General features: G+C 35.3%; 1 protein-coding gene across 5 annotated transcripts in view; it reads right to left on the reverse strand.

Moving 5' to 3' along the window:
- DENND4A (DENN domain containing 4A) overlaps nucleotides 1-26,218 on the reverse strand; it is a 130,318-nt gene that overhangs the window by 47,841 nt on the left and 56,259 nt on the right. For all 5 annotated transcript variants that reach the window (XM_029236846.1, XM_029236845.1, XM_029236843.1 and 2 more), the window contains 10 exons: nucleotides 20,764-20,833; nucleotides 19,028-19,197; nucleotides 17,972-18,213; nucleotides 14,428-14,494; nucleotides 12,972-13,030; nucleotides 10,086-10,230; nucleotides 9,655-9,830; nucleotides 5,368-5,468; nucleotides 3,369-3,587; nucleotides 2,668-2,813 (listed from right to left, as the gene is read on the reverse strand). In XM_029236846.1, the coding sequence (XP_029092679.1) occupies nucleotides 2,668-2,813; nucleotides 3,369-3,587; nucleotides 5,368-5,468; nucleotides 9,655-9,830; nucleotides 10,086-10,230; nucleotides 12,972-13,030; nucleotides 14,428-14,494; nucleotides 17,972-18,213; nucleotides 19,028-19,197; nucleotides 20,764-20,833 (1,395 nt within the window). The remainder of the gene's footprint in view (nucleotides 1-2,667; nucleotides 2,814-3,368; nucleotides 3,588-5,367; nucleotides 5,469-9,654; nucleotides 9,831-10,085; nucleotides 10,231-12,971; nucleotides 13,031-14,427; nucleotides 14,495-17,971; nucleotides 18,214-19,027; nucleotides 19,198-20,763; nucleotides 20,834-26,218) is intronic.

The raw sequence follows: 26,218 nt of genomic DNA on the forward strand, positions 1-26,218 counted from the left end.
AATTTATATTCTTTAAGCAATCACTCCAGTCACGCCTCGCATTTTGACTCTTATCAACTAAATAACAGGTGACCTATTTTCAGAAAATCCTAGACAATATAATATAGTAATTATCAGTAATAAAATATCCTCCTTAGAACATGATACCCTAAGTACCTTGCAAAATTATGTCATGCATGTCTTACAATATTAATGAGTTTTTTTGTTTGTTTGTTTTTTTGTTTTTTTGCGGTATGCGGGCCTCTCACTGTTGTGGCCTCTCCCGTTGCGGAGCACAGGCTCTGGACGCGCAGGCTCAGCGGCCATGGCTAACGGGCCTAGCCGCTCCGCGGCATGTGGGATCTTCCCGGACCGGGGCATGAACCCGTATCCCCTGCATCGGCAGGCGGACTCTCAACCACTGTGCCACCAGGGAAGCCCGAAAATCATTTTTATAAGACACATTTGGTGCTTATTTATTTGATCAATCCCTCCACATGTAACAATCTCCCATCTCCAACACCACTCCTCCTCCATGCATATGACTCCTTCACCCAAATTTGGCCTTGACAACTCCTTCCAGACCAACCCTCTGCCCCACCAGGCTGACATCTCCCTCATCCAGATTAAACTATGATACCCCATTTGCTGGGCCTACCCAGTGGGGACACTGTCCTTGCCTTGCTTAGACTCTGACACTCCGTGCTGTCCTCATGCCTGCATGGACACATCCTGTTTAGGTTCTGAACCCTGGAAACAGTCTGTCCTCCAGCATGGACACGTTCTTTATCCTGCTCGTCCTCTGATCCCCCATGCTAGGCCACCCCCTGCATGGACAGATGCTCTCCTCACCAGGCGTGGGCTCCAAAACCCATGCTAGGCTGCTCCTCCTTCACCCATTCAGGTTTTTTTTTTTTTTGCCATAATTGCTGTATTTTTTTTTTACATCTTTATTGGAGTATAATTGCTTTACAATGGTGTGTTAGTTTCTGCTTTATAACAAAGTGAATCAATTATACATATACATATGTTCCCACATCTCTTCCCTCTTGCGTCTCCCTCCCACCCTCCCTATCCTACCCCTCTAGGTGGTCACAAAGCACGGAGCTGATCTCCCTGTGCTATGCGGCTGCTTCCCACTAGCTATCTGTTTTACGTTTGGTAGTGTATATATGTCCATGCCACTCTCTCGCTTTGTCACAGCTTACCCTTCCCCCTCCCCATATCCTCAAGTCCATTCTCTAGTAGGTCTGTGTCTTTATTCCTGTCTTACCCCTAGGCTCTTCATGACATTGTTTTTTCTTAAATTCCATATATATGTGTTAGCATATGGTATTTGTCTTCCTCTTTCTGACTTACTTCACTCTGTATGACAGACTCTAGGTCCATCCACCTCATTACAAATAGCTCAATTTCGTTTCTTTTTATGGCTGAGTAACATTCCATTGTATGTATGTGCCACATCTTTATCCATTCATCCGATGATGGACACTTAGGTTGTTCCTTCTCCGGGCTATTGTAAATAGAGCTGCAATGAATATTTTGGTACATGACTCTCTTTGAATTATGGTTTTCTCAGGGTATATGCCCAGTAGTGGGATTGCTGGGTCATATGGTAGTTCTATTTGTAGTTTTTTAAGGAACCTCCATATTGTTCTCCATAGTGGCTGTACCAATTCACATTCCCACCAGCAGTGCAAGAGTGTTCCCTTTTCTCCACACCCTCTTCAGCATTTATTGTTTCTAGATTTTTTGATGATGGCCATTCTGACTGGTGTGAGATGATATCTCATTGTAGTTTTGATTTGCATTTCTCTAACGATTAATGATGTTGAGCATTCTTTCATGTGTTTGTTGGCAGTCTGTTTATCTTCTTTGGAGAAATGTCTATTTAGGTCTTTTGCCCATTTTTGGATTGGGTTGTTTGTTTTTTTGTTATTGAGCTGCATGAGCTGCTTATAAATTTTGGAGATGAATCCTTTGTCAGTTGCTTCATTTGCAAATATTTTCTCCCATTCTGAGGGTTGTCTTTTGGTCTTGTTTATGGTTTCCTTTGCTGTGCAGAAGCTTTGAATTTTCATTAGGTCCCATTTGTTTATTCCATTCAGGTTTTGACACCCCTCTTTGAGCCACTGTTTCCCAAGCTCCTCTCTATCCACCATGGATACCCACTTTGCTCTATCCCACTAATGATAGTGGACTACAGGGGCAGGAAAAGTTTCACACATGAATTTAATATAGTAGAATTAATTCACTTAATTTATGCTACAATTGCACTCCCAAATTGTAGAAATATTCAGGTGAAATGTTATGTTCTACACCTACTCTCAAGCATGTGACAATCCACCTTAGACCAAAAGGAGAGGTGAAAATTAAGGATGATCAAGTTAGAGGTCCATAGGCTTGGACAAAACTCCCATAGTCTGTAAGTGGACAGGAAGTGTTACAGACCTGGTTGCTAAAATAAAACTCATAATTTGGTAAAATCCTGCAAAGTACTCTTAAGAGGCTGTGGTCTATAACATCTAGTAGGCCACCAAAACTTTCATAATAAAGGGTCAGTGATGAAATGGAATTAATGTAAATTTTGTTAAAAACTGGTTAATTTATAAATAGAAACTGTAACTCATAACATTTACAATAGTCACACAAAATAAGTTACGGCACTGTAGACATACTATTACTTACTTTATCTACACAATCATCAAAAAACGCCAGGCTTGCATCTTTATCACTGACAAAAGAACATTCCTCAATGAAGCGAATAAACATTTGTGTTTTGGTCATCATGTTATAGAATTTCTGATGTGACCGGTCGCGGCTTCTTAAGAAAGCTGTTCAACATAAATTTGTAATGTTAGCATATATAACACCATTTACAGATTCAGAGAATTTTTGAGCTAGAAGGAACTAGATCAACCATGTCATCTATACCCTCCACACCCTACTATTGTGCAGAAAAAGAAACTAAGACCCCTGAAGGGGAAGTAACCTGACAAAGATAGCAACAGGAAAGGAACTTGAAACCAGATCTTTCAAATCCCCCAACCCAGGGGCTCCTCTGCTTGCCCAACACCACCGGGCTGCCCTGAAAGCTAAACACATCAATATCTTAACACATCTGTGACACAACAGAGTGCAGTGGTACATGGTTAGGAAGCTCTGTACTTTTCAAATAGTCTCTTCTGCATATTTTGCTAATGGGATTATATCTAATGTGCCTGAGAAATAACCAGTCCGATGGAAATGGATTACCAACTGAGTGGATACTCACATACTCCTGAAATAGGTAAGTATATTTTGATAAATATGAGCTACTAACCCCGAAAGCAATCATCACAAGGTTAAGCTCAATAATATGAACGCTGCAGTACTACGCAGTCACTCACCTTGTAGGGCAAAAAGAGAGGCTGCATCTGTGGCTGTCTCAGATGGGGCTTGTGTTATTGGTCTTAAGTATGATCTATAACCTTTTAAAATAGAGGCCATGAAACACAAAAATGCCTCCTGGATTTCCAAATCTATCATGTGCAACCTCTTTCCAGAATTAAAATCATAATCATTCATTGCTAAGTCCATTAGTCCATCGTCTCTTGGTCTCTGCTGCACTGTGAAGAAATACAGTGTTAATGTTTTCCCCAGAACTGTCAAAATTAATGTTCATAATGGTATCAATTATAAATCCATTGCATATGTAATTCAAGTCATTATGCTGCATACCTTAAACTTGTACAGTCCTGTATGTCAATTATATCTCAATAAAATTGAGAGAAAAATAATAAATGTGTTGTGTTTTCAAAAGGGCTCAAGCTACTTCAACCCTTTGTTTACATAACTCCTTAATATATAACCCTAGCAAAACTTGAATTTGGTCTGAGGATAAGGATGGTAGTAATGCTCAATGTTAACTTCCTGATTTTCATGGTTATAGCATACTGTAGTGATATAGAATGTACTTATTGGTAGGAAATACACTCCATTTGGAGATGATGGGGACATCTATTCTCAAAAGGTCACAGAAACAAAGTTTGTGATTGCCTCAAAATTTTAAAACTTCTTAAAATATGAGGAACAATAAATCATCTTAGGGAGGTGTTTTTGGAGTTCTTATTGTTTAAAAAAGTAAAAGTACATGGGCACTGGAATGGAAGGCCTAGGTTTTAATCCTAGCTTCATCCTTATTAACTGTATGATCTCTGACAAGCTACCTTCCTCAAACTTAGTATCTTCACAGTTGTAAAGACAAAAGAATGTATGTGAAAGTGCTCTGAAGCTGTAAAGTGATATATAATCCTGAATAACAATATCAGTATTGTTTAAACCTGTAATTTTAAGCTCTAAGATTCTGCCCTTCAGTACAGCTAGATGGGTTATTTCACTTATTTTAATAATACTTAAATATTGCTACAAAAGCTGCTGGACTTCTCAGTTATTCAAAAGAAGCACATGAATTTTTAGAAAGCAATTAACTAAGTAGCTTAAAAAATTCCATACATAATTTATTTGTTCCATAGTATAAAATTTGTTCCATTTGATGTCATTTTTTCATATCCCAATACTTATGAGCCACTTCCAAATTATCTACTTGTTATAAGGTTTACTTTGAAAACACTGTCTTTTTCCATGTCTCTTTCCAACTATTCTATAGGCATCCTTGAACCCTCGAGGATGTAGGCAACCTCCCATGTTTATATTTCACCTAATGCATAAATGAGAACCTCAAATATTGCTGTACCATTACTGACCATTTTTTATACAATAAGTATTAAATTATGAACCCTGAATGGACTGTTGGTATAAAATACCAAGAGGATTAGTTAAATGAAGGCTTAATTCATCTTATTGGTGATTCTGGATCACTATCAAGATACTCTTATTATAAGCTTTGAACTGAAATTCTCCATATCCCAATCAATTTTCACTTTAATTAATTTCCGAATGCTTTTGGCAAGCTCTATTTTCAAATTACTTGAGGTAAGCACAGCATTAAGATCTACTGAAGGTGAAAAGCACATGACCTTGCTCTCAACCCACAAGAATCATCAGCATTTTCTAATGTAATTTAAACCATCTGTCTTAGATTTTCAAAACTACCTTTCTATTCTATGTATAAAGAAAATATACAAGTAGAAACCAGTATTTTTCCATAGTATTTGAAAATAATCACCTTAATCTCTTTTTGAATTTTATTATGATGTAAAATATAAGCTTTGTAAATCTCCCATTCAGCTTCTAAAAAATTTTGCTTTAATGCTCATTTGCCTTTAATATTGTAAAACCACTTTCCTTTAGGTAAACACCATCCTTTTACAAGTAAGGCAAAGTTGCTGGAGTCCTTTAATTTAAGTCCGGATTAAATTACTTCCTTTAAATAAATTATACACTTACATTTTGCCAACTGCTGGTGCAAATTATTCAGTGTGTTCATCAGATTTTTACATGGTTTCTTTGGAAGTACCTTCCAGGCTACATTTTTCTTATCACCAGTTCTGAGATTAAATGACAACAATAATATATTTGTCAGATTAACTTGGGGTGGGGCAGGGGTGGGTATATATCTGTTATTTATAAAGAGGGGAAAAGAGAAAACACATTGAACAAAAATAAAATGTACAAAATATTCTACTTAACAGAAGAAAAATACTACAGGGGTAAATTGGAGTGTTTAATACTTAAAAATTAATTTATATGAGAGTAGAACCCTGTATTAAATATAGCTCAAAACTTTACATTTATGTTTATATTGAGTCAATTCCACTTGCTTTGGAATCATGCAAATCACTACAAAACTTAATGTGGTGGTTATTACTCTTAATCTCATCTAAGAGTCTTTAGACACCTAAATATTGGGAAAATCCTACTATTAGGGGATTTTTTCTTATATACTCTAAGACAAAGCACTGTAGAAAACTTTCAATGAACTTATCCATAAAGCTTATCAAAATACTTCGGTATATCCAAATATTTAGTTTCCTAAAAATATAAGTAAAATTTAGCTTTGTTTCTTTCAGAAAAGAAATAATCTATAATATTAGATTATTTGGGCTTCCCTGGTGGCACAGTGGTTAAGAATCCGCCTGCCAATGCAGGGGACACAGGTTTGAGCCCTGGTCCTGTAAGATCCCACATGCCGCGGAGCAACTAAGCCTATGTGCCACAACTACTGAAGCCCGCATGTCACAACTACTGAAGCCCGCAAGTTACAGCTACTGAAGCCCGTGTGCCTAGAACCCGTGCTCCACAACAAGAGAAGCCACTGCAACGAGAAGCCCACGCACTGCGACGAAGAGTAGCCCCCGCTCGCTGCAACTAGAGAAGCCCCATGTGCAGCAACGAAGACCCAACACAGCCAAAAATAATAAATAAATAAATGTAAAAAATATTAGATTATTTGAATAAAGTATAACACTCCAAAATACTTTCATAACTATAAAAGAGGACATCAGCTTGACAGTGATATCTTTGTTTCTAGATGAACTCCTATAATCTCCTTTATACAACCTTTACAACACAGTTAATCCTTTTTAAAAAAAAATTTATTTTATTTATTTTTATTTTTGGTTGTGTTGGGTCTTTGTTGCTGTGTGTGGGCCTTCTCTAGTTGCGGCGAGTGGGGGCCACTCTTTGTGGCTGTGCGCAGGCCTCTCACCATGATGGCTTCTCTTGTTGTGGAGCACAGGCTCTAGGCACACGGGCTTCAGAAGTTGAGGCACGTGGGCTCAGTAGTTGTGGCTCGCGGGCTCTAGAGTGCAGGCTCAGTAGTCGTGGCACATGGGTTTAGTTGCTCCACGGCATGTAGGATCTTCCCGGACCAGGGCTTGAACCCTTGTCCCGGGCATTGGCAGGCAGATTCTTAACCACTGCACCACCAGGGAAGCCCATAATCTTTAAACTATATATGGAGTAGGAGAAGAAAAGAGCATGGTGATAAAACATGATAAAGCTTTTGGACTTAACTATAGCTTTGTTGATTCCACTCTCTATTTATTAAATTTTTTCTATTTCAAAAGCAATAAATACTCATTTTAGGAAACTTGAAAAATGCAGAGAAAAAGGAGAAGAAAAGTAAATCACTTATGTTCTAACCACCAAAGACAACATCATAGCACCGGTGTGAAATGGAATTGCTGAACTTTTTTTTTTAATGTTCCCTAAACTTCCCACAGAACAAAAAGGGCAAATATTACTTTGAAAGAAAAAAGAGTGGATGGGAAAGCTTAAGCTGACAAAGAAGAACCGTCTTGGAATCTACCCTATCTTTCCACAATGATAACAAAATACAGATAGGGCAGGGTCAAACTGCAGAAGTCCTGCTGTGAGATTTTATTTCATCTATAATGTGACCAGGACTATGGAACCCTGTATTAAAGTGAGAACACAATGTAAAAACACTTTTGACATTATTTTCTTGCTAAAACTTTAAAACACAGCACTCCTACTGTGCCTTAGCATTCACTGTGTGTGTGCCTGCCTTGCTAACTAGATTAGCAACTTAAGAGAAAGGAGTGTATCTGGTTTGTCTTTCTATTCCCAGTGCCTAGAAAAAAGCCAAAAAAACCAAAAAGGCACTCAAGAGATGTCTGTAGCATAAGTGAATGAACAGTATTTTGGTATCATTTCATCAAATTGCTATTATTTACTCACATAATTTCCTCCTCTTGTCCTTGATATCATCACTGTAAAACTTGGCTCGGGAGAAGAGTTTTATCGAGGGACTTCCCTGGTGACGCAGTGGTTAAGAATTCACCTGCCAATGCAGGGGACAAGGGTTCGAACCCTGGTCCAGGAAGATCCTACATGCCGCGGAGCAACTAAACCCATGTGCCACGACTACTGAGCCTGCGCTCTAGAGCCCATGAGCCACAACTACTGAGCCCACGTGCCACAACTACCAGCCCAAGCACCTAGAGCCTGTGCTCTGCAACAAGAGAAGCCACCACAATGAGAAGCCCGTGCACCACAACAAAGAGTGGCCCCTGCTTGCTGCAACTAGAGAATGCCTGCGCGCAGAAACGAAGACCCAACGCAGCCAAAGATAAATATATTAAAAAAAAAAAAGGAATTTTATCTAGTACCTGAGTTTGGATTTATGACAGACTTCTGCATTTTTATTCATAGTGAGTTCCATTTATAGGATTACTATTGCATAAGTAGTAAGCCAGTAATTAGTGGCAGAAGTAATAGTTATAGAGTCAGACAATGATAGTTTCAAAATCAGTTCTGGCAGTATTAAGTTATGTGCCTTTTTATAAATTACTTAAAAATCTAAGCTTTGGTTTTCTTATCTGTCTGTCAGACTGGTTAGTAAAAACTACCTCACAAAATACAGAGAATAATATGAGATACCTTAGGCTATGCATACAGCTTTATGCCTAGTACATATCAGATATTAATTTCCCTTTCTTCAGAAATTTCTTGACATTCATAATATATTCCTTATTATATGTATTTATGAGTCAGAGAAGGGAAAAGGAAACCACAAATTTCATACTCAGATTTTTCTTTCAAATTTCAGGTTGAGGCTCCAGAAATTCAGGATGAAGGAAAGTAGAAAGCTATTAATTCACTAGTTTAGTCTTCCCATAGGTTTGGAAAGGCAATAAAACCAAGAAGGAAGACCACTGATGAGTGCAAACAAGTCATGTTTCTTTGATTCTTTAACTCATTAGTGATCAAAACAAAGTTAAAATAATAAGAAAAAAATTCTTTTAACAAATTGAGGAAAAGTATAAAAGTCTAAAAAGAGAGAAAATATATATACTTATTTACCACCCTGAATTTCAATTTTTAAAAACATTATGTCATGTAACAACTGGCCAAAAAAAAAAGATACTAATTTAATATTTGAAGAATTAAATATTTCTGGTAAAGTATGAAATGTTCATGGTAAAGAATCTTTGACGCTATTTATCCCATATATAAAATGGCTTTAATGCACAAAGTACATCCCATATTTTCTTGGTTAGGCTTTTGAAAGCATACATGCCTTATAAAAGAAAATTATTTTTTGCTAAACTTTTCTAATGGTTTAGGCAGTTGAGGTTTTGACATATAACAATACTAGAATTAATGTAAGATTTCAGAATTAAATCAAAAGGCTTTAATATGAAACATGCTTATTTAAAAATGGAGAAAAACCTATCTCACAAATACGTACTTAAATTGTAAAAGGTATACTAGCTTTTGGGCTTTACTAATAGGGTAACTTGCAGTTATTTTAAGTATATCCTGTGGATGCAACGTGGTATTGCATCAATTTCCTCTTCCCTGAAGAGCTTAAGTATGTAAACTGAAAATAAACAATACAAGAGAAAACATTGAATTATAAAAAAGCTGTAAATATACAGTTCCAGTAGCTTAGCTACAACTTAAATATTATTCCAATAGAGAGAGAGAAAATTATAAAATCCTTACATTCTTACTTAAATTTCTAAGTAAGCATAAGATTATAATATTTCTCAAATATTGAAAGAGCTGAGGATTAAAACCTTCTCTAATACACTAAACTTATCCCATCAAAGTACAGTAAGAACTGATTCAAAGATGGTAAAAACCCCAAATATAAAAACAACATAGCTCAAAAGAATTCTAGTTATCATTCACAAAATATACATTTACATACATACACTACAAAGTTGTAAATTACTGGAAGTAGAATCATTAAAACGAACTTACTGAGAAATTGTGTTGGTATCTAGGTCAACACAACTGACATCTGGTGGAGGGTCATAAAGATCAAAGTATCTTGAATCAATTCCTACTATGAACGGACATGGTGCACTTAAGACATCTGCTAAAGCCAGTGGGCAGAGAGGAACATAGGGGCATGGCCAGTGGAAAGGGAAAATCATCTTGGATAAATAAAAGATAAGAGAATATTTAGCTGTTTGACATTGAAGCATAATTCACCAGCACACACAAAAAACTGTCTTTTAAATATTTATACCAAAAGTAGTATAATGCTTGTTAAATAATTACAACTAGTGTTAATGGCCAGAAAATTGAAATGCATTACACTCTGAATTTTAGTTAAGCATTAAAACAGCTTTAAATTATATGAATAATTAGGTTTAAAATGAAACTGATTGCCAATAAGAAATACTCACAGACACTAATGCTTCTGTCACACTAGTAAGCACTGAAGGCCGTAAGGAATGAATAAGAATCTTATGTTCTGTTACTGCAAACACCAGTAGTGTCACAGCATTTTCAGGGCCTAAATTCTGAAGTAGTGTTGAAAACTTGCCACCGCTATAAATCCAAACAAAAATATATAATTAAAGAAAACAGAGATCAAACACCTCATTATCCAAAATAATTTTTAAAAGTTCATGATTAGGGTAGGATTATAGTTCACATTACATATTTAATTTTAAACATGACTGTTGCTCTTATGTAGGGAAAACACTGCATCAGAAACACACTATGAAAATAATGAAGTTTTATGAGGTTCTGAAATCATTCGATTCTTCTGCGTTGTATTAAATATGGAAAATGAAAAGTCATCTGCTTCATTTTATATAAAAAGATCTGCCATGTAGATAATGTTCAAATAAAGAATTCAATGTATAAGAGGGGTGCTTTGGTTGAAAGCAAATCGTTTAATGCAAGTTTTTTTTTTTTTTTTAACATGGCTCATCTTCCTCTGTAATTATCAGAAAACGTACGTGACTTACAGGCCCAATTTCCTTAAGGTAAATACACATCTCAAAATTTGGATTTACAAATAGCTAGATTATCTTTACTATTGTAATGATAATATTAATTAAGAGCTACTAAGTGATGATACACACATACAAAGCAAATTAATAATCAAAACTTAGACATTGTACATGGTAACAAAATAATGCATTAACAAAGTAAATGATTCTGGGCTTCCCTGGTGGCGCAGTGGTTAAGAATCTGCCTGCCAATGCAGGGGACACGGGTTCAGGCCCTGCTCCAGGAAGATCCCACATGCTGCGGAGCAACTAAGCCCGTGTGCCACAACTACTGAGCCTGCATGCTAGAGCCCCACGAGCCACAACTACTGAGCCTGAGTGCCACAACTACTGAAGCCTGCTCGCCTAGAGCCCGTGCTCTGCAACAAGAGAAGCCACCCAATGAGAAGCCCGCGCACCGCAATGAAGAGTAGCTCCCGCCCGCCGCAACTAGAGAAAAGCCCGCACACAGCAACAAAGACCGAACGCAGCCAAAAATAAAAAAATAAATTTTTAAAAAAATTTTTTAAAAAAGTAAATGATTCAGTAAGCTAACCAGTATTTCATCTTTATAATGTTAAATAATTGGCTTCACTAAATTAACTTTTTAAAAGTAAACCAAAACTAATAAAGTCCCTTGGAGAAATAAACACATATGCCCACAAAAAACTTGTGCATGTTCATAGCAGCATTATTTATAGTAGCCCAAAAGTAGAAACAACCCAAATGTCTGTCAACTGATAAATGGATAAATAAAATGTGGTATATCCATACACTGAAATATCTGTTGGAAATAAAAAGGAATGAAGAACTGATGCATGCTATAACGTGGATAAACATTGGAAACATGCTAAGTGAAAGAAGCCAAACACAGAAAGCCACATTTTATATGATTCCATTTATATGAAATGTCCAGGACAGGCAAATCTGAAGTGAAAGAAGCAGATCAGCAGTTGCCTAGGGCTGGGAAGGGGGAGTGTGTGTGTGTGTGTGTGTGTGTGTGTGTGTGTGTGTGTCTGTATATATAGGGATGGGGGCTGGGAAGGGGGCGTGTGTGTGTTTGTGTATATAGGGATGGGAGGGGTAAGGGAGGGTAACTGCTAAAGGGTACAGGGTTTTTTTGGAGCTATGAAAATGTTCTAAAATTGATTATAGTGATATTTGCAGAATTCTGTGAATGTAATCATTGAATTGTACAATTTAACTGGGTGAATTGTATGGTATGTGAATTATATATCAATAAAGCCATTACCAAAAAATAAAAAAAGGCTCTTGGGTAATGTAGAATTGTTTTAAAGTAGTCTCAGTCAGTATTTCTAATTTATTCTCAGCTCAAACAAAGGTTAAGAAAACACTGGTCACTCTGGGCCAAGACCTGGTGATGAAATAATCTGCAATTCTTACAAAATTAATGTCAAAGATGGCAGCTGGTCTCCCTTAGGTATGTGCTACAAAATAACTTAATTATATTGTAACTATTTCCCTGCTAGAAAAATTACACAGCTAATTAAATTTCAAGAAATGATACTTAAGAAAAAACATATTTCATAATCTCTCTGAACTTTTTTTTTTTTAAGAAGATGTTGGGGGTAGGAGTTTATTAATTTATTTATTTTTGCCGTGTTGGGTCTTTGTTTCTGTGCGAGGGCTTTCTCTAGTTGCGGTGAGCAGGGGCCGCTCTTCATCGCGGTGCGCGGGCCTCTCACTATCACAGCCTCTCCTGTTGCAGAGCACAGGCTCCAGACGCACAGGCTCAGTAGTTATGGCTCATGGGCCTAGTTGCTCCGTGGCATGTGGGATCCTCCCAGGCCAGGGCTTGAACCCGTGTCCCCTGCATTAGCAGGCAGATTCTCAACCACTGTGCCACCAGGGAAGCCCTCTCTGAACTTTTAAGGTGATGAAATACATTATTCTATTCCATGGGCTAGTATTTACAAATAACTTTTTATTTGGGGGTTAAATTTAAAATTAATTGCATTTGAATGTTCTTCAGAGGATATTTAAAGCTAAAAAAATTGTTTTCATAATCTACAGACATAGATACATATTTATGTAGTTGCATGTACTTAATCATAATAAATGGATACACAAAATACCAAACACTATTGTAAAAGTTTTTCTGTGCTCTTTAAGACATTTAATCTCACTGTTAAGTAAAAGAAATTTAGGTAAGAAACAAATGAGAAGTATTTCCATCGACACTTGCAATTTTCCCCAGGAAAGAGAGAAAATACTTGAATGTTACTTTAGCTCACACTACATTTAGAGAAACACAAATGAAATTTTACTTGCCTTAGTGGAAGAGGTGAAGAAACAGGCTGACTGAGAATCAGATTATCATGTGGTGATAACTGAAAATAGATTTAAAATAAAGTATTTGAAATATAAAGATGAACTTTAAAACACCACCTTCCAGAAAAAACCATATATATATAGACGATGCCCATAAAGTTTCAATATCCCCATTCACCAGTATAGGAACCATCTATATCACTAAGATCCTGAAAAATAGGTCCTGATGACTGACCTCTTCTAATTACTAACTCTTCTTACTCTGAATCCTATCTCTTTTCTTCTGTTTCTCAACATTGCCCTGATGCCATTTAACAAATCTGTATCGAAAGACTAAATTATTCATTTAATACAGTAAAACCAGAGTTAGCAAACCTATGGCCTCAAGGCAAATCCACAGGCCACCTGCTTTTATAAATAAAGTCTTATTAAAACTAAGCCATGCACATTTGTTTACGTGTTACCTATAGGTGCTTTTGTGCAATGAAAGCAGAGCTGCGTTGTTTCCAGAGAGACAGTATGGCCTTTACTGTAAAGACTGAAACACTGTTTCGGCCTCAACATAAAAAACTTGCCAACTTCTGCTATAAAACATATCTTTTATGTGTATTCAAACTGAGTGTGCTATATGTATTCTGGCACCAAATAACAAGAAGTAACTTGGGATGATATGTAGATATGCAGACTACTTATAAAGCTTATCAAAATGATATTTTTCTAGACATTTAATCTGTATCAATATATTAATGCAATTAATTTAATCTACATTTAAAATTTTATGCAGATTTATACAAATTTGCAAATATCTATTTATAAATGATTTCTAATTTTGAATGATACTCCATTAAGGGCTGTGATAAATACAAGGCACATATAGTGATAATACATGAAATAGTTTCTCAAAATCACTTCAAAAATCCTGATTAAATAGATTCAAAAGACAACTTACATATAAAGAGCATAGACAAAAAAGAAATGTAAACAGAAGACTAAAGATAAAGTCAACAGGGAAAAGAGATGGGGAAAATAATTGATGTTCACTTTAAACTTCCTCCTCTCACAAAGATATGAGCAATTCTTCCTGCAGTATATGAAAGCACACAGCTTTTTCTTTTATCTCTTCTAATACATTTAACTTAGGGAATAAGTGCCAAAGGCACAAATGTTCAAATACCAAGAATAAATTTAGGGAAAGCAGTGCCTTTTTACGTGTTCAAAACATTTACTGCTGTCTACTTCTTTAACTCTGCAACGCTTTATCTAAGAGGAAACATTAGATGTCTGTCTGGGAGGCAGTTAATGAAACCATAAGGGTCCAAACTCCAACGTAAAACAGTATCTGGTTCTCTTTTGATTTCATTTGATTTTTTTACCCATATAAAATTGTTATTCTTATGGTACATTTTGACAGAGTCAATAATTATTTAACTAAGCTCTTACATCATGAAAATCTTACCTGAACTAAAATCCGTGGTCTCTGAGGAGATGGAAAAGGAACTTTATGCATAAAATGAGAAATATGCCTTAAAAACAAACAAACAAACACCTGATTGATTCCAAAGTGAATACCATATGCTAATAAAGGTCAACATGTCACCACAAGTCCAGGTTGAGTCAAAAGCTCTGTGTACCTATAATTTCAAAATCCCTGCTACTACAAAAGCAAGTGAACAAACAACAACCAAAAATCATTTGTCCCAGGAAAGTTGCTTCTATCTAAACCCACCCACAAACTTTTCATATTAATACTTTCTCACATTCAATAACGTTTGTGCTATTAATGTCTGAAAAGCCACTGTAACTTCTCCCTCTCCCTAAGAAGATAACAAACAACGTATCAGAGCTGTGGACATTACCAAACAAGCTAATTCTTGCATATACTTTTTAGTCAATTGCTCATATTTTAAAAATGAAGCAACCACTGAGTACTACAGAAAAATGAAAGAGTTTAACTGTTTCTAAAACATTAACAATATACTTTCTATTAACAATAGGTTAAAAATTCTATTACTGATTTTATGGGTTTTTTTCCCCAGAAGAGAACAGATAAAAAGCTAGATTGATGGGTTTTGTTTTGAACATCATGGAAAAGAAAAAAGGCAACAATAGTGAACAATCCTTTTTTAAGGAATGAGTTATTTTATTTCTCTATTACTTTTAAACTATTTCGAAATCATCTTGGTTTCAGAACTGAGATAATTTCAGCTGGATACAAAACATCAGAAGAGAAAATTATTAATTTTTTACAAACATGTTTTGACTGCCTGCTATATATAAGATACTGCCAGACATGTTGGGAATTATTTTTTAAAAAGCCATATACTTTCTACTATTAAGATACTCACAATCTAAGAACAAAAAGATAAGGGGAATGAGTTCCAGAGGACACATATCTGCTTGCATTATGTGAAGTAGTTAGAATAGCAGAAAACAAAGTGTGATCCATGAATACCTAAAGATCCCCAAGACCCATTCAGGGAGAATCTGCAAGGTCAAAGCTACTTTTTAAAGACACCATTTGCCATTTCCACTGTGTTGATATTTGCACTGATGGTGCAAAAGCATTGTGGATAAAACTGCTGCCCCCTACTATGAATCAAGGGAGTGGCACTGAACTGTAGCTGTTGTATTCAGTTTCACTTAAGAATGTCTCGGATGAAGCAGTAAATACTATTAATTTTATTAAATTTTGACTCTGCAGTGTATACTTATAAATAATCTGTGTGATGAAAGGGGAAGAATGCATAAAGCACTTCTGCTGCATACAGGAATATGATGTTTGTCTTGAGGAAGAGCACTTGTGTGACTGAGTTGTGAGTGAATTAGCTGTTTTTGTTTTGCTGTGTTTCCACAGAATGCCATTTTTCCTTGAAAGAACAAAAGACATTAACGTTATCCAATGTGGGTATTCAGTAGATATTTTCTACATTAAAATGAACAAAGTGAGGCTACTGCTTCAAGAAAAATAACTTACAGTACTTGTTGCCAATAATTAAATTCAAGCTTTCCAATAAAAAGAAATGTAGTACTGTCACATTCTACAATATGGATGAACCTTGGAAACATTACGAAAAGATGAAAGGATCCAGTCAAAGAAGACCACGTAAGTTGCTTAGAGCTGAGTGGATGAGCGGGGAATGGGGCAGGACACCTAATGGGTATGGGGTTTCTTTTAGGGGATGAAAATGTTCTAAAATTAGATTTTGGTAATGGTTGTACACCCTGTGAATGCATGTTTTAAAAAAACATTGAATTGTATACTAATTTAAATGGGTGAACTGTGTGATATGTGAATTATATTTCAATAAAACTGTTTTTAAAAAGCCAAGGGAGAAATCAAAATGGAATACTAAAACCTTTTTCTCAGTTAACCCCAAAGGAGGAACAAACAAACAAATAAGTAAATAAATTCAAGCTTTCAAGTGAAAATCAGAATCTTGCTACCATAAACTTGACAATTTCTCAACACTCAAAAAGTTTTCTGATGTAGGTGGTTATATTCACAAATCTGATTTTTAAATTTTGATAGCGAGATGTATCTATGTTAACTCAGTGAACCATTTTGTAGCATCATACATTCGTCATTTTCCAAATGACGAATGTATGATGCTACAAAATCACACATGTATAAAAGTTCCACTCAAAGAGATAAACCAATAGATTTTACTGTAACAGAGAAAGTTCATCACTAAAGTTTCAGATTCCACATTGACAGTAGCCTATAACAAACTATACTTGTCAAGTTTTGGTGCACTGTCAAAAAAGAAAATCCACAATTTTCTGAAAAGACTATTCAAATGCCCTCCCTTTTCCACATACATATTTGTGTGAGGCCATGTTTTTTTCATTACGTCAACCAAAACAACATATTGCAACAGACTGAAAGCACAAGCATGTATGAGAACCTAGCTATGGGACTTCCCTGGCAGTCCAGTGGTTAAGACTCCGTGCTCCCAATACAGGGGGCATGGGTTCCATGCCTGGTTGGGGAACTAAGATCCCGCATGCCGCATGGCCAAAAAAAAATTAAAATAAGATAAAATGAGAACCTAGTTATGTTCAATTAAGCCAGACATTAGAGATTTGCAAAAAATGTAAAACAATGTCTCTTCTTCCTAATTTTTTTGTTTTAGGAAATGGTTATTAAAAAAAAGATATTTATGATAACATGTAATGGGTTTATCATTTTTTAAAATAAATTAATAAATATTTTTGAAGTTCTCTGTTTTAATTTCTAATGTAGTAAATATTAATAGATATAACACATTAAAAAAAGCTCTTTGGGGGAGAGTCTTCATTTTTAAGAGTATAAAGTGGTCCTGAGACCAAAAAATTTGAGAACTGGTGGATTAGAATACTGAGATGCAGGCAGAAAACTGCAAGGAAAAATTATAAAGTAATATTTTACATTGAATGTTCTTATAATAATTCTATCACTTTCAACTGTCATTAGAATCACAGAATTCTGCCTAAGAACACAAAAGAGCTTAAGTGATAGATGATATAAAATAAACAATAGTCAAATAGACAGTGGTGACGTTTAGATCTCATTTGTGTCAAACCTTACTACATTAAAGATTATTCAGTTTTAGTGATCTTAAAGTAAATCACAAAAATTTTCAAAAGAATAAAAAATACGTTTATCTAATGTTTCCTTTAAATTCATATCTAAAAATAGTAAGGAATATTTTAAAGGTTCATATAAACCCAAATTACATGTAAAATAAGAATTAACAAAACCTGTTAAAAAAAAAACCGCTAATTAGGATCTCCAAACTTCACAAGAGTATCAAAAAGATGAAACATTTATTTCATTTTGTTAGAGATAAAATTATCTAAAATAACAAAACTGTAGGTATAATAGAGAACTGAATCAACCAAACTTTTTTTCTCTTGAAAAATCTAGCTTCCAAATAAAATTTACTCAATTACCAGTACAAATACACCACACATAATGGAAAGAGCTGCCAAATTTTGAACCAAAAAGGCTTCTAACTTACTTCTCAATTGGAAGGACATGAGGCCCAGAGATGGAATAACGATATAGAAAAGTCAGAAACTTCCTGAATGCATCAAAAAAAGGCCAGTGAGAGAGAAGACAGATGCATTTACTAGTGTGAATTGTCTTGGAACTATCAGACTTCTCATCTGCTGATGATGCTAAACCCAAAAGAAATCTCTGTTTTTCTGTGAGATTCTCTTCGGAGTATGGTTCATAAAACTGAATAGCAGCACCATAGACCTGGAAAACAAGTAATATATTTGATAAATATGCCTTATATAATTTATTCCAATCACATCATTAGTTAAATATTTAATGGATGAGCTATTAGGAGCCATTATGTGCCTATGAGCCAAGCAAGGTGCCAGGTACCAGAAACCCAGTGGTGAAGAGATAACACTCTTGCTTTCTTGAAGTACTACATTGACAACAACAACAACAAAACTACACAGCACAACTCTCATGTCTCATTATTGGGGAAAAAAAGGTGTTTTAATTAAATTGCATTTGTTTTATAAAGAGTAAAAGCAACTGTATCAATATTATCTATAAGGAAGTTATTGAAAATAATTATTTAATAGAGAATGGGACAGAATTTTAGATAAGGAAATACAAATTCCAACTTCAGACAATTCACTGAATTTCTCTAGACCTCAATTTCCCAATATATAAAATGAAGATGTTAGACTAGATGATTTCCAAAGTCCATTCCAACAATATAACAGTTTATGATTCTAAATAACACTGCATATTTAATAATGCTTTTAGTATTACTTTAAAGTTTTTATAACACAGAAAACAGAGCAATGAAGGATCATCATTTGATGATGAAAAAAATCTTTCACTATATTCACAAAAAAAGCACTTGGGTATATGGGACAGAATGAAATTCTCTTTTCCTATGTCTCTGGATATAGTTATTTTAACAAAGTGGAAAAGGTGCGCGTAATAGATTCAATTTAACCAGTTTTTTTTCTATTGTTCCTGCATATAAAACTTAAGACTTGAAAATGTACAAGAAATTTGCAGATATCATTTGTTAAACATATAGTACCTTTTCAGCTGAGGCTCCAGTTAACACAAATGTAGAAAATACAGGGAGAGGGTATTTGCTATTTGATGGCCAACATTCAATAGTTGCACCCATTGGTAAACAAAATAGGGGAACAGATTCTGGGAGTAAGAATGACTCATAATCTTCTTGAGGGTATCTACAAATTAGACCTATAAAAACAATAATAAATATTAGCTCATCATGTCTTGAATTTAGGCGCTCATAATTTGAATGATGCTAAAATGCTTTATTATTTAACACTTTTTGAAGACCAAAACATTACAGATATGTTCACCAAGTAACTCTGAATACTTTAGTAGGATTCATATAGATTTTAATCCTCAAACTATTCATATTAACTACGTAATATTTATCAAGTTTCATCCACAAAGGCTAGTAAGGTAAACAAGAAAAGATTATTCTAAAGCAACATACACAAATATAAACACACTCCTAAAAATTCATTTTGTGGTCACACTGCCTTAAAGCATATGAACATACTATTTTTTTTTTGAAATGTTCAAATGCATATATCCACTTCACTAGTTTTCAATAACTTTCCCTTAGGGTTTTTTGGACACATTAAAATAGATATTCTATAGGACTATATATATAACTTCTAGGACAAATACAAGAAAAATACACAAAAAAATAGAAGTCACATATTTTCAATGTCTTTAAAATAGTATCAGCTTAACCCCAGCTTCTGAATAATCCCAGATTATATGAAAATAGAGTTTCAAGTGCCATATTATTTCATGTTAAATAGACTAGTCTAGAGAGTAGTCCAGGTATCTTCTACCTAACAAACCCTCGGAGAAGACTCTTGCCCTGGATTTTGTGGGACTAGAAACAGAAAATAGGTTCCCTGACCTTGAATCCTTAAAGTCAAGTGGAAACCATCACCAGACATGATGTTAAATACAAAATGATAAACTAAGAATATGAGTGGTTTGTCTGCTACACCGATATCTGTTTGACTTTGGACAAATCATGTACCTATAGGTCTCTGGTTTTCTCGTCTATAAAGTGAGATGAACTAGATATAGAGGTCCAAGGCAGTTCTAAAATTCTCTAATTATATGCTAGCCAGCCAGTTAATCCCATGAGGATTTACAGTTAACTCTCCATTACTTTCTCAAGTCATGAAGTAACGGTATAGCCTTTAAGTAACTATAGAAATAGCAATGAACTATGGACCCCAGAAAATCACAGGTAGAAGAAGTTAGGAGTCTAGGACACTAACTTTAAAAATTTATTTTTTAAAAGGTTGAATCTGCACTCTTGTACATAATTTGATATTTTGAGGTTTCTGGCAATTCAACTATGCATTATAAAATTACAAGTTAGTTTACAATATTTCAGATTATTTTGAAATATAATTACATATGAACTATAGACTTGATTAAATTTAATATAAATATTAAGGAAACATTAATTTAAAAGGACAATAAATACTTTTCCACATTTTCTACTGATTTAAAAACTTAAGGAGAACGATATCTACTTATTAGTTATTTACTTAAACCTAATATTTTAAAAACCTTGCCTTCTTTTAAAATTAATATTCCATTAAGCATCCAATAAAGTATGGATGAAGACAAAACAAACAAAAGACATGGGTTATAGTCCCAGTCCTGACACTAACACATCGTAAGACAGAATTTGTTTTTTTTCTTTAATCTTATTGGCCCCATAATACATTTATAAAGTATTCCATGAAAAATTATACTTACCAGCTTTGTAAGATACAGTGTTAGTCTTTGCCACCGATTTTTTATAACATAAGTACACTGCTGATCCCCACTGAAATAAAAAATAAAGGAAATATCATTAAATTGTAAAAGGTAGTAACTTAATAAAATGGAATCTCTTTGATCTCTCCGGTATGTATTTCCTAAGATGTAGTGACAGATTTCTTTCTATTTTCACTTGGTTATTTTGTCAGCATTTTATTGGAGTTATTGCCTAATTTTCTTTCAGAAGTAAAATGTAACATATTTTCCCCTTGCGATAGCAATAACATGAGGATAACGACCCTTTAAAACAAAACTAAACCACAAAAATTTAGATTTTATTCTAAGTCCAAACTCTGGGCAGAAATGATAAAAAGAAATACCTACTCGTGTATGTAGACCTTTCTTTTGATTCCACAACACCTTTCAGATATTGCCAGATTTTTCTCCAGTTCTTTATAACAAAACTCAAGAGTTGTAATTTGCCATATCCATTTCCTTATTTCCTATTCTTTCATGAATCCATTCCAAACCAGGTTTTAATCCCATCATTTTTTTAAAAGAACACTTTAACGACTTTAATGATGCCAAATGTAACAGTTGATTCCTAGTCTTCATCTTTTTCAACCTCTCAGCAGATTTTGATACCACTAACGACTCCCTTCCTGAAACATATTCCTTTCTTGGCTTTTGAGGCATCACACTCTCCTGGGTCCCTCGCCACCAAATCTCTGGCCAGTCCTCAATCTCCCCTGTAGCATCCCCTCTCTTTTCCTGATCATTAAATGTGATCTTTTCTTTACTTTCTCTAAATGATCTCATCTATTTAGTACCACGCCTTTAAATAACAGCTACTCTTCAAAGAGTCTCAAATTCCTAGTCCCAGCTACAAATGAGATGAAGAAGACTATGGGTAAAGCAGATCTGGGGGCAAAGGAAAGGAGTTTTAGACATCTTAAGTTTGAAACATCTATTAGACATCCAAGCATAGAGTCAAATGGAGGTAAGGTGAGAAGTCTGAAACGGATATGTAACTTAGGAGATGTTACCACTTGACATGAGGTGGTGACAGATACATTCACAGAGCACATTTCCTCACCTCCTTCAGGCCTCAACTCAAATGTCACTTTATTAGACAGCCTTCCTTTCATCACCTTACATACAATAACAAGTCTCCCTCTACCCTCCCCAGTCCTCCCTACTGCCCCTATCTGTTTGTTTTTTTTTTTTTTTCTTTTTTCCATGCATAGATAGCACTTACCACCACTGGGCATATTGTATATTCTCTAATTTATTATCTGCCTCCCACCACTAGAACATAAGCTCCATGATGGTAAGGGCTTTGTTTTGTCCACTGCTGTATCTAGCACCCAAAACAGTGCCTATTATGTAGAAATACTTAATAAATACTTGTTAAAGGAATGAATGTGAGGGGATGTGTTTGTGCATACATGATGGAGAGCGCCTGCATGGACCAGTAATGAGGACACATACTTAGCACTCAGAACAAATATATAAAGAAAATACACTTATTTTAAGAAATACATTTTTTAAATATTAAGAGATTACCATAACAAACACCCATTTACTCACCCCCTAGTTTTAACAAATGTTAACAATGACCTTATTTGCTTCTGATATTTTAATTTATAAAGAAACAAAAAAATTACAGATTTAACTAAAACCTCATCTTCCATCCCTTTCTGTCCTCTAGAGATTGAGGCATCACCTTCCATCCCTTTCTGTCCTCTAACTACTAGCCTGAAGCTAGCGCATTTCATTCACATGCATTTTAAAAATTTCTACTACGTAAATATACACATCTTTAAGTACGTAAAGATGTTTTGTATGCTTTATGACTTTAATAAATGGTGATGCCCTGAATATACTCCTTTATGGCTTGCTTTCTCACTCATCAAAATGATTTTCAGAATTAGTTACGTTGATACAGATCTACTTGCTTCATGTGAACCGCTGGATAGTATTCCATTAATGAAAGAAACAGTTTCTTTTATCCATTCCCCTACTGAGGGACATTTAGGTTGTTTCCTTTTGGGGGAACTATTATGAACAATGATACAATAAGTTGGCTCATCATCTAGAAATTTTCCACTTTCTTAAACATTTTTAATATGTCCCCAGCAGATTAATATGTTAAATCCTACTTATTTAGGACATTAAGTTATGCTCATTGCTCTGTTGGGATTTTATTTTTTAATAAACATTTCAATATTTTTGCATCAAAAGAATGGATGTATAAAATTCAAGTGGATATTATGAATGTAGGCAAACTGGACTTTTAGTTTATCTGGTGGGTAAAAAATTTATAAAGGGTCCTGTATTGCAATCTCAACTCCAGTTCCCAATAAGCCAAATTTGTAAAGATAACAAAATAACTTTCAATAACTTTTGTGATTATAAAAAAGGAACTATATATGACCATGTGGATACGGTAGAAACCGAAAGGAATATCCTAAAATAAAAAACAAAGACTTAAAGTAAAAGTTAGAAGGGCTCTTGAAGAAAAGAGCCAAGGATACAAGAAGCTTCTTCGAAATTTCTTCTTATACAAAGGTTCAGCAAAAAAGAAAGTAGGAAGAGCCATTGTTCTTAAAATACTTTAAACATTTAACCCATAAAATACCCGCCCTGTGGTTTGCCATGGCAAAAACCTTTCTTCTGGAATTGCGTGCATGATTTAACTACTTGGTTTGTTAATAACTCCACTTTCCTAAATCAACTTGCTAAATCAAACACTGACATTCCTGAAAAGTTGTAAAACAAGAGCCATTTGTAGAGAATATTTAAAAAAATACTCTCAATGAGTTAAAAACTGAGGAGAAAGTCCCAAATTAGCCAAAAATTTGCTGTGCGAATCAAAGCACCTGGACTAAATATCCTTAACTACACATTTTTGCAGTTTTGGACCATATGACACTCTTAAGTTCTCTTCCAGCTCTAAAATATTCCTATTCTATTCTAAATAAATCAAAGTCCAAATCACTTAAGGCTTATGGTTCAAAGGTTAAAAAACTAGTAATTCTTGAAAACTTTTGCCACAAGCTTTTATTTTTAAAAATATATTTATTATTTTTTAATTTTGTCTGCATCGGGTCTTGGTTGCTGCGCGCGGGCTTTCTCTAGTTGCTGCGAGCAGGGGCTACTCTTTGTTGTGGTGCTCGGGCTTCTCATTGTGTTGGCTAATCTTGTTGCGGAGCACAAGTTCTAGGTGCATGGGCTCAGCAGCTGTGGCTTGCGTGCTCTACAGCGCAGGCGCAGTAGTTGTGGCCCACGGGCTTAGTTGCTCTGCAGCCTGTGGGATCTTCCAGACCAGGGCTCGAACCCACGTCCCATGAGTTGGCAGGTGGATTCTTGACCACTGCACCACCAGGGAAGGCCCCTTGCCTTTTTTTTTTTAACATCTTTATTGGAGTATAATTGCTTTACAATGGTGTGTTAGTTTCTGCTTTATAACAAAGTGAATCAGTTATACATATACATATATCCCCATATCTCTTCCCTCTTGCGTCTCCCTCCCTCTCACCCCTCTAGGTGGTCACAAAGCACGGAGCTGATCTCCCTGTGCTATGCGGCTGCTTCCCACTAGCTATCTATTTTACATTTGGTAGTGTATGTATGTCCATGCCACTCTCTCACTTTGCCCCAGCTTAACCTTCCCCACTCCCCGTATCCTCAAATCCATTCCCTAGTAGGTCTGTGTCTTTAATCCTGTCTTGCCCCAAGGTTCTTCATGATGATTTTTTTTTTTTAAGATTCCATATATATGTGCTGGCATATGGTATTTGTTTTTATCTTTCTGACTTACTTCACTCTGTATGACAGACTCTAGGACCACCCACCTTAATAAGATAACTCAATTTAATTTCTTTTTATGGCTGAGTAATATTCCATTGTATATATGTGCCACATCTTCTTTATCCATTCATCTGTTGATGGACACTTAGGTTGCTTCCATGTCCTGGCTATTGTAAATAGAGCTGCAATGAACATTGTGGTACATGACTCTTTTTGAATTATGGTTTTCTCAGGGTATACGCCCAGTAGTGGGATTGCTGGGTCGTATGGTAGTTCTATTTTTAGTTTTTTAAGGAACCTCCATACTGTTCTCCATAGTGGCTGTATCAATTTACATTCCCACCAACAGTGCAAGAGGGTTCCCTTTCTCCACACCCACTGCAGCATTTATTGTTTGTAGATTTTTTTGATGATGGCCATTCTGACTGGTGTGAGATGATATCACATTGTAGTTCTGATTTGCATTTCTCTAATGATTAATGATTTTGAGCATTCTTTCATGTGTTTCTTGGTAATCTGTATATGTTCTTTGGCGAAATGTCTATTTAGGTCTTCTGCCCATTTTTGGATTGGGTTGTTTGTTTTCTTGATATCGAGCTGCATGGGCTGCTTATAAGTTTTGGAGATTAATCCTTTGTCAGGTGCTTCAATTGCAAATATTTTCTCCCATTCTGAGGGTTGTCCTTTCGTCTTGTTTATGCTTTCCTTTGCTGTACAAAAGTTTTTAAGTTTCATTAGGTCCCATTTGTTTATTTTTGTTTTTATTTCCATTACTCTAGGAGGTGCATCAAAAAAGATCTTGCTGTGATTTATGTCACGGAGTGTTCTTCCTATGTTTTCCTCTAAGAGTTTGATAGTGTCTGCCCTTACATTTAGGTCTTTAATCCATTTTGAGTTTATTTTTGTGTATGGTGTAAGGGAGTGTTCTAATTTCATTCTTTTACATGTAGCTGTCTAGTTATCCCAGCACCACTTATTGAAGAGGCTGTCTTTTCTCCACTGTATATTCTTGCCTCCTTTATCAAAGATAAGGTGACCATATGTGTGTGGGTTTATCTCTGGGATTTCTAACCTGTTCCACCGATCTATATTTGTTTTTGTGCCAGTAACATACTGTCTTGATTACTGTAGCTTTGTAGTATAGTCTGAAGTAAGGGAGCCTGATTCCTCCAGCTCCGTTTTTCGTTCTCAAGATTGCTTTGGCTATTCGGGGTCTTTTGTGTCTCAAACAAATTGTGAAATTTTTTGTTCTAGTTCTGTGAAAAATGTCAGTGGTAGTTTGATAGGGATTGCATTGTAACTGTAGATTCCTTTGGGCAGTAGAGTCATTTTCACTATGTTGATTCTTCCAATCCAAGAACATGGTATATCTCTCCATCTGTTGGTATCATCTTTAATTTCTTTCATCAGTGTCTTATAATTTTCTGCATACAGGTCTTTTGTCTCCTTAGGTAGCTTTATTCCTAGATATTTTATTCTTTTTGTTGCAATGGTAAATGGGAGTGTTTCCTTAATTTCTCTTTCAGATTTTTAGCATTAGTGTATAGGAATGCCAGAAATTTCTGTGCATTAATTTTGACTCAGCTACTTCACCAAATTCATTGATTAGCTCTAGTAGTTGTCTGGTGGCATCTTTAGG

Source organism: Monodon monoceros, unplaced genomic scaffold (assembly GCF_005190385.1).
Source record: "Monodon monoceros isolate NGI ecotype Baffin Bay Population unplaced genomic scaffold, NGI_Narwhal_1 Super_Scaffold_21, whole genome shotgun sequence".
In the NCBI taxonomy this organism is placed as follows: Eukaryota; Metazoa; Chordata; class Mammalia; order Artiodactyla; family Monodontidae; genus Monodon; species Monodon monoceros.